The sequence below is a fragment of the Quercus lobata genome, chromosome 10 (genome assembly GCF_001633185.2).
Source record: "Quercus lobata isolate SW786 chromosome 10, ValleyOak3.0 Primary Assembly, whole genome shotgun sequence".
Lineage (NCBI taxonomy): Eukaryota > Viridiplantae > Streptophyta > Magnoliopsida > Fagales > Fagaceae > Quercus > Quercus lobata.
The window spans coordinates 15,558,331-15,567,887 of NC_044913.1; the positions used below are offsets into that span (position 1 = coordinate 15,558,331).

At 44.7% G+C, this 9,557-nt stretch overlaps 2 protein-coding genes across 2 annotated transcripts; one reads left to right on the forward strand and one right to left on the reverse strand.

The window, feature by feature from the left end:
* Positions 1 to 417, forward strand: LOC115964398. Its single transcript, XM_031083716.1, has one exon. It carries the CDS (start codon positions 1 to 3, stop codon positions 415 to 417), a length of 417 nt encoding a protein of 138 aa, XP_030939576.1.
* Positions 418 to 7,963: 7,546 nt separating this feature from the next.
* On the reverse strand, positions 7,964 to 9,323 carry LOC115962737. Its single transcript, XM_031081618.1, has 2 exons — positions 8,910 to 9,323; positions 7,964 to 8,611 (listed from the first exon to the last, which is right to left on the reverse strand). The coding sequence occupies exons 1-2, from the start codon at positions 9,057 to 9,059 to the stop codon at positions 8,168 to 8,170; spliced, it is 594 nt and encodes a 197-aa protein (XP_030937478.1). The 5' UTR covers positions 9,060 to 9,323; the 3' UTR covers positions 7,964 to 8,167.
* Positions 9,324 to 9,557: the final 234 nt, after the last annotated feature.

Here is a 9,557-nt window from a genome sequence, read left to right on the forward strand (position 1 = left end):
ATGGCCGTACCAAAAAAAACAGGCACGCACCCTTCACGGGTGTTATCGGTGGCTCAGTTGCCTGCCGAGGAGTCCCAACCAGGGCCAAAGAGGGCCGGAATAAACTTTCATCCCATCTTGAGTTTTTCAGAAGAGGACAAGATTGGAACCATCCAGCCCCACGATGATGTGAAAAGAGTGATAGTGAATGGCGACAGTGCGGCTAAGGTTATGTACCTCGACCTTTACAAAGGGTTGAGGTTAAAACCGGAGGACTTGATGCCCTATAGCTCTCCTCTGATGAGCTTCAACGGGAAGCTGGTCATTCCAAAGGGCATGATTAGGTTACCCATCCAGACCGGCCCAGAAATAGTAGAGGTGAACTTTATCGTGGTGGACACCTACACCCCCTATACAGCCATCGTCGGTAGGCCCTGACTCCATACCTTAGGGGTTGTTGCTTCCTCATTGCATCAGAAGGTGAAATTCCCGTCAGGGGACCAAGTTCTTGAAATCCGTGGTTGCCAATCCACGGCAAGGCAGTGTGTGGTGGCCGCCGTCTCACATCGGCTCGATGCGGAGTCCTCGGCCTCTGTTGAAAAGAATTTATAACAATCAAGGGCCCCGATTTTGCCCCCTGATACGGCTGCCGAGGAGGCGAAATGCGAAGATCTGGAGGAGGTGGTTATTGGTGGTGACCAGAAGAAGTTCTTTCTGGTAGAAGCTCAACTGGCTCTTCAGGAGAAGGAGGACTTGATTGAGTTTCTCAAAAGAAACATCGAGGTGTTTGCATGGGATGCCTGCGATGCTCCCGGAATTGATCCAGCCTTCATTTGTCACCATCTCAATGTCAACCTGACCATCACTCCCAAGAAGCAACCACCCCGTCGCATATCAAGAGAACATGCCGATGCGATTAGGGACGAAGTAACGAAGCTTAAGCACGCAGGGGCTATCAAAGAGGTTTTTTACCCCAAATGGTTGGCCAACACTGTGGTGGTCAAGAAGAAAAGCGGAAAATGGCGGGTTTGTGTGGACTTCAAGGAGCTAAATAAAGCATACCCAAAAGACCCGTTCCCTATGCCTCGGATAGACCAACTGGTGGATGCAACGGCAGACCATCCTCGGATGAGTTTCTTAGATGCCTTTCAAGGCTATCATCAAATACCACTAGCACTAGAGGATCAGGAGAAGACAGCCTTCGTGACACCAACTAGGAACTACCACTACAAGATGATGCCGTTCGGTCTGAAGAACGCAGGGTCCACTTATCAAAGGATGATGATAAGAATGTTCGAGTCGTAGTTAGGTAAGAGCATCGAAATCTATGTCGACGATATGGTAGTGAAGAGTAAAGTGGTGTCTGAGCATTTAGGAGACCTCGACAACACCTTTGGTGTCTTAAGGAAACATAAGCTGCGCCTAATTGCTTTCAAATGCTCATTTGGCATGGGATCAAGCAAGTTTTTGGGCTACATGATTACTCATAAGGGAATTGAGGTTAACCCCAATCAGATCAAGGCTATAAATGATCTAAAACCACCACAAGACGCAAAGGAGGTCTAAAAGCTAACTAGGATGATCGCAGCCCTTAATCGATTCATTTCTAGGTCGGCGGATAGATGTAGACCATTCTATCTCCTGATCAACAAGTGGAAAGGTTTTGAGTGGTCCGAGGATTGTATTGTGGCCTTCCAGCAACTCAAGGAGTACCTATCCCGACCACCTATCATGTTCAATCCCGAGGCCGATGAAGTCCTATACGCATATATTGCTGTGGCCCCCCATGCTATGAGCATGGTGTTAATATGGGATGACAATGGCCTTCAAAAGCCAGTCTATTACGTGAGCAAATCGCTGTATGAACCTGAAGTCAGATACTTACCCCTGGAGAAGGCCATACTGGCTGTGGTCCACATTACACGAAAACTTCTCCATTATTTCCAAACCCATACAGTGGTTGTTTTAACTCAACTATCCTTGAAGTCTGTATTTCGAACCGCTGATTACACTAGAAGGATTGCCATATAGAGCATAATTCTGGGAGTTTTTGACATCAAGTACATGCCTCAGACCTCCATAAAGGGCCAGGTCTTAGCTGACTTGGTGGCCGAATTTGTTGAACCATCAGTAGAAATAGTAGAAAAGGTGCGGAACATGGATGTAAAATCGGTTGGAGTAATCTCTATGCCAGGACCCCCATGTTGGAAAGTGTACGTTGATGGTACAGCAAATCAAAGGGGGTTCGAAGTAAGGCTAGTCCTAATATCTCCTGAGAAGACTATCATAGAGAAATCCCTGAGACTTGGGTTCTCGGTCACGAACAACGAAGCTGAGTATGAGGCCTTGCTACAAGGAATTGCCATGGTACAGAAAATGGGAAGAAAAGCAGTGGAGATGTTCTCAGACTCGAGACTAGTAGTGGGCCAGGTAAAGGGAGAGTTAGAAGCCAGAGACGTAAGAATGCAAGAGTACTTAAGCCAAGTCAAACGCTTGCAGTCAAACTTCGATCTTTTCAGCCTGTCACACGTCCCTAGAAGTGGAAACACTCATGCAATTCACTAGCCACGCTTGCTACCTCTTTGGCAGGGGGTCTGCCTCGAATTATTCTTGTCGAGCATCTGGGTAGAGCAAATGAAGTAGTAAAAGGCATGGTCCATATCCATGAGGTTAGAGTGGGTCCTAGCTGGATGGACCCTATAGTGAGGTTCCTCAAAGATGATGTCCTGCCCGAGGAGAAATCAGAGGCTGAAAAAATACGAAGGAAAGCCCCTCGGTTTTGGCAACCGTCTTAGTACTAGACAGAATCAAGGTCTTGCATGGTCCTCGGACTCAAGCCTATGGGGAAACTAGCTACTTCAAGAAAAATCTAAGTACTAGACGGAACCAAGACCTCGCATGGTCCTCGGACTTAGACCTATGGGGAAACCAGCTACTTCAAAATTCGTAAAAGTTGTGAATATGGCCTAAGTACGCGCTCAGTACCTCGGATCATAAACTTGGCCCCTGCCCCCTAAAAATGTGGGTAGACACAAATTAAGCGTCCCCTTAATGCCGGTGAGTTAGAGTTTAAAGTTTTAATTTCAAACATGATACGTACACCCGGCAGCAATAGTGTATATATAGAGCTTAAAGTTTAAATTGGTAGAATCATTTCTTTCAATTTAAAGTTCACCTTCTCTCATACCCTTTGTCAAGAAATTCATGGATGGATGGTGACATTTTATTACCAATTGTTTAGTTCAATTTTTTTTTGATAATTGGGATTGTAAAGCTGTTCATGAACAAAGCCATTCTTACCCATTAGGATAATCAATTCACGAGACACAAGGTTCACAGTAATAACAATAGCAGTAATGACAATAAACACATAATGTAAAAAAAAAAAAAGGCAAAGAAGAGAAAAGGAAGAAAGGAATTTCATACATGTAGCTAAAAAATTTAATTACAATGATTCCAAGGTCCTTAAAACAAAAAAGGAACTAACTAAAAACTAAATTAGAACTAATACAAAAGTTAGCCGGGTCGCCTACTTCTTCAACTTTACCTTGACCCCTTGGGGAGCTGAGCAGGAGTGACCTCAGGACCCTTGGAGACATCAGTCGAGGGAACAGTCTGAAGGGGCTGAACCAAGAGAGATGGCTTCTTGACATGAGAGGCTTGAGCATCGACTGTAGACTCGGCAGCCTCCTAGGGCGCTTCAGGATTCAAACTTCCATGTGTATCTGTCGCCCCAGGAAGCTCACCCCCCTTGACTGGCTTATCAGGAGTGGTTACGACCAGAGCAGCCTCAAGCTAAGCAGTCTTAGCCTCCTCTGGAGCACTCTCAACCTCGGAGCTGGCAAGGGTGGTCTCACGGATGGTTGGAAGGTAGTATACCTTCTCCACCTTCCACAGATCGGATGAAGCCTCAACCTCAGCTTGTTTGAGGACTTCATTCCAGACTTGGGAGCAGTAGAGCCTGCATACTCCAGGGATTTGAGCCTTAAGAGTGGCCTGGGTCTCAGCCACCCCTAAGTCATAAGCCTCCTCCTCGGCTTTCTCCTTAGAGCTCTCGGCCTCTGTCCTGGCGAATTCCACCTCTGTCTTAGCCCTCAAGGCTTCATCCCTGGCTCATTCCACGACGCTTTTGGCCCCCTCTACCTTGGACAGTTTCTTCTTTAAATCATTGATTTGCTCCTTGGCAATCTTTAACTGTTCCTCGGCTTCGAGTAAGCGCCTCGTCTGGTCCTCGACCAGTTTTTGGGCGCCAGCTAGGCCTACTTCAACGCTGTCCCTGGCCCCGGTCATATCCTTTAGCTCCTCCCTGGCCTTCGAGAGATTAGCCTCAGAGTTTTTGAGGGTCCGCGCATCAACCAAACACTTGTCACGCTCGACCTCTAAGGACCTGCTCTGCTCCTTAGCATCCTCCTCTAGCCTATAAGTGGCCTAGATGGCCTGCCAATTGGAAAAACACACGGTAAGTGGGAAATTAAGGAACAAAAATCAATGGAGTCACAAGTGTTAGAAGCCTTACCATGCCCAAATACCTCTTGATGCTGAGGAAGACCTCCTGCCTCCTCAGATTCCCCAACTCAGCCATATCAGTGGGGAGCAGCAGGGACCTCTCCAACGCGTCGGCCACATAAGTGCCTTCACCGCCTCGGAAGTCCCTTAGGGAGGCGTTGTCCATCAATGGCTCCTCGTGAAGCATTGGGGCAAGAAGCCAAGCCTGGGGTCCGGGTTGAGCATCGACCTCTTTTCCCTAGCTTTAATGCCCAATCTTTAATTGCTTTGAAGCTCGCGGGGCTTCATCTTTCTCTCGAGAGGAGCAAGATTTCCACCCATCCATGGGGTCCTTGCCTTTGGTAGCCCTTTTCCTTTTTGGATCGGTGGGCTCGGGCCAAAGAGGCATGGTCGATTGGGGGGGGATGAGGAAGTCTGGATCGTGGAGATGATGGCTGTAGTTGGGCGGAAGACGACCTGGTCTGGGCAGGCTGAGGCTGGGGTGGAGGAGGAGGAAGCTTGGATTGTGACTTCCCTGGTGCATCCTTCCCCGGCTGGCCCTCAATCAGGTCGAACAGGCTGGTCGGGGGTTTTCTCTTAAAGCCCATTTCAACTTGAGAGGATGTCCTTACTGATAGAAGATCTGCTACGGTCAAATTAGGGTTGCCTAAATCACCAGAGGGATCCTCGGATAGACTGACTTGGTCAAATACACCAAAGTTTTCCTCGGACGAGCCCAAATCACCCTCGGCCTCCGCTACTGGGTGGGATGAAGAAGGGTCTGCCAACGGGACGCCTTCCGGGACAGGAGATCCTTTGGAAAGCATAAACCCGTGTTCTGCTACAGTGATTTGTTGAAGTTGAGGGTCGTTAGCTCTGATCACGTGCTTCGAAACGGGGAACAATTTCTGAATGGAATCGTACCCTAGGATCTTGTGAGCGGCCCTGACTTGGTTGTCAGCTTCGTTTACAAAAACCACCGCTTTGAGAAAAGTCTCTAAATCTCCCCGGTTGACCAGGTGAAAGTGTCATTCAAAGGTGTGTGGATCTGCAAAAAGAAAACACATTCACATTAGTAACCGAATGATGCAAATTATGATGGCACAAAAGATTAGCCCTCTCTTACTCTCGCTACCCCACCTGGTTCCCCATTCTCTGTTGGGCAATGAAGGTCGTCGTACCACTCTCCAGACACAATGAGGAAGTCCTTATTCAACCCTTTGCTGGTCTCGGGAAGGCACTGAATAAGCCGAACCTTATCGTCCCTCATCTTCATATAATAGGATTTACCCCTCAGGTTTTGGAGGTTGTAGCACTAGTTTACGTCGTGATGGGTCAACCTCAACCCCATTTTCTCGTTTAAAGCATCCACACAACCCAGGATCCTAAACACGTTGGCAGTGCACTAGGTGGGAGCTAGCCGGAAATGCCTAAGGTAATTCCTCATCACTGGCCCCATAAGGATTCTCACACCACCTTCTATAAAGGCAATTAGGGGAATCACCACTTCACCCTCGTGCCTCCTAAAATGCCACTCCCCTTCCTCATAATACCTCAAACCTACATTAGGGGGTATCTTATAATCGACGATGAATTTTTCCATCGCCTCTTCGGTCTCAACCAACTCTCTTAATTTACCCATCCCTAGAAACGGCTAAAAAGACTCAGGGAAGGATGAAAGAAGGAGAGGAGTAAGAGGAAAAGAAACTTAGAAGAGAGAAAACACGAGTTAGGGAGAGAAGAAAACTTACAGAAATGAGGAAAAACTCCTCGGACAGGCTTTTTATGCTGGAAAGAGACTTGAGTTTGGCTGAAGGTTTGACTGAACTCAGGATATGTGCGCAAGAACTCTTGAGTGCAAAAGTAAAGAGACGAATCAGTTCAAATGGGTATTTATACCTCCCATTAAAAGTAACTGTACGGGTTTTCTCGCCCATAAAGTTAAGGAAATCCCCACCGTTAGATTACCATCGCACCGTTGAACGTGGGGAGCACAGAGCCTCCAGAATTTAATGAAGACACGCTTCGTATACCAAGACGCCAGGAACGTGCCTTAGACAAGTGAAGAGGCTCTAGCATTGATGGAGAACAAGACTTGACAAGCCATGATAAAGGCCCGGGGACACCAAAACCCTTCTCTCCCCGTCCGAGGAGCCGGACAACAGGATTTTGAGGGGCTATTGTGGGGCCAAAGAATTTGACAACCCCAGCCCACTTTATACTAAGCCCAAGGCCCACGCTGAGGAGGAAGAAATGGCCGAGGACGAACAAAGAAAGCCCAAATAGCCTAGAAACGTTGTCGAGGATGATCCTGTTCTCGGCATTCCAAATTCCAAAAGGAAAGAACGGCACGCCGTCAAAAGCAGCTTCTCAGGGCACCCCCAAAAAAAGGACAAGTACAGTAAGACACCCATGGGGGTAAGGTATAGGAGCAATTCAAGGAAAAACTATCACCTCCGTATTAAATGTACCCAACTAACGTTCTGGCCGCATTAATGAGAAAATGACCCCTGAACAGTGCGATCTTGGTTGCCGCAACTCACAGAGAGTTTGAGAATGTGGCTGATGGGACGAACACTCGAGTAAGGACCTACATGATCAACAGATGGAGGACCAAGATCGATTAGAAGGAGATATATAATGTGAGAGATCCTCCAAGAATAGGGGATCGAAAATCAAGAGGGAGAAAAAAAGGAGAATACGGGAGAAATTTGCATGATCTTGGAAGCCTTTGAAACCTAGCATTGAAGAAAGAAGAAGAACACTAAGTTCCTCGGACGAAGTGTCCGAGGACAGAACTTCATACTTTGGTCTATATCCTTGTTATTCAATCCATACATAACCGTGTTTAGTTGTTGTAATCCTGACTAACACCTAGTTCTTAAACACATTCTCTATATATTTATTGTATTGGGCTAGTTGGGCTTGAGTCTACTCATCCAATAGGAGAAGTGCTCGAACCCAGTCCCTACAATAATAATCTCCTTTTAAGAAAATGAAAATTTTGAATAATATATTTGAAACTCAAACAGTTTAGTTGTACAGGAAAAAAAAATTAGGAAAATATAACGCATGATAACATGATTTATCAAAATATGGTCCACCTAAAAAATGAATAATATCAATTAATTGAATCCAAATAATAAAATAATGATATATTTTTCGTGATAGATTAACGAAAAATAATTTTAGAAATTATTTAAGTTTTTGGATGAATAGATTATTTTCCACAAAATTTATAGAAAAAATTATATATTATACTATAACTAAAATAAAATTATTTATTCCCACGTATCAAAAAGCGTGTTCAATAGGCCATTTTACTTAAAAAAAGGAAAAAAAGAAAAAACGAGGAAGAGCAGTGAAAGCGGAAAGAGTGCAAATTAAATAAACCAAATTTTACGGTTGCTTTAGGCGACACTTTTTATATATAGATATAGAAAACATGGTATAATTACTTATTTTTAGTGCATATCTGCGTCCCCAAAGTTAGCAGATCTTAGAAGATAATTACTTACATATATCTAATCTTTTATTCACTAATATAGTGCATCTCTGCGTCCCCAAAGTTAGCAAATCTCAGAAGATACAAGGAAATCATAATTTATACATTTCTCTTATTGATTAATGCCAAATTATTTTCCCTCTTTTAAAAATTAAAATACAAACAAGTAAACAAAAAGAAGCCCCCAACAAAAAAAAATCAATCAGCTTCTTGTAAGCTATCCAATACAACAGACCCAACAATCATGCCTGTAGCCCCAACCCCAAGAGCCCCGGCCAACACAGCCTGCACCGCCACCAGCCCCACCGAGTCATCCGGAATCAACACGATGGCCGCCACCGCCGCCACAAATGTTGGCAGCGCCGCCGAGGCTAGAGCCGAGGGAGAGAAGCTCGCAACCTTCTCTAGCAAGCTGAGCAACCCAAGCTCCTCAGCCTTGGAGAAAACACCCAACTTCTCTATGGATGAGAGAGTAAATCCCAGTTCCTCAGCCTTGGATAGCAAGCCAGCCTTCTCAACGTTGCTCAGCACTTTTCGCTTCTCCAGCTTCTTGAACACGTCCACTTCCACTTCCTCTGACCCTTCGTAGAATATCCCTTGTCCAAACCACTCTTTCTTCCAATTATCATCGTACTTGTTCACCTGTCATTATTTTTGGACTACTATTATCATTACAATGCATAAGTTGAGATAACTCTGTGTTTGGATGCCAAGAATAGAAAAGAACCCAAGTGTTATATATGTTTGGTTGTCAAGAAACAGGTAGAAAATGATGGATACAAACAAGTCTTTGAGTTGAACAGGAAGGACCCAATTAATGTTTTCTTCTACTTTATGACGTTTTCTTAGCAAACCAAGCAAAGGGAATGTCGCATATGTCAATCTAAGAGCACAGAACTATAAAATTGCAACATACATGAATCAATTATCAAAGTAGTACCTTCTTTTTGGGTGCCATAGCAAGGACTGTGAGTGATTTTCTGGCTGGAACTACTGGAGCAAAGGGAGATTTAGAGGAGAGGAAGTGGTGTGAGTTGGATTGGTGTCCTCGAAGATAAACCGAAGCTGAAAATGGTGAAGTGACCGCCATTGGGATCAGAGTGATACAGAGTTTCAGTAAAGGTTCTCAGCGCTATCAGCTGATGATCTCTCTGTGATTGAGAATTCTCTTGGTGAAGCTAACTGCCACGTGGGATGGTAGACGGAGAGATGGAAAGTCAGAGTCATGCTGCGGCTGTAATCTGTAGTTGTATGATATCCACCAATCAAAATTCTGATAGCTTTATCCGAGAGTTATTAATTATTGTGAAATTGTAGATGGTGGTTACCCATTGTTAAAATTATAATTTAACTCCTATGATTCAGCCTAATTACATTTTAAGTTCGTGATTTTTGAAAGATTATACTAAAACATTTTATAGTTATACATTTTATTAAATCAATCAAATGATACCACACATAGTCTCAATGGGTTGGTTTGGTAGTTCTTAAAATCATCCTTATAGGATTCTTCCTTGCAATAACAGATGTGTAATTAGATAGGGGACTCTAGATACTCTCATTTTTCAAAATCAAATGATATCACTAT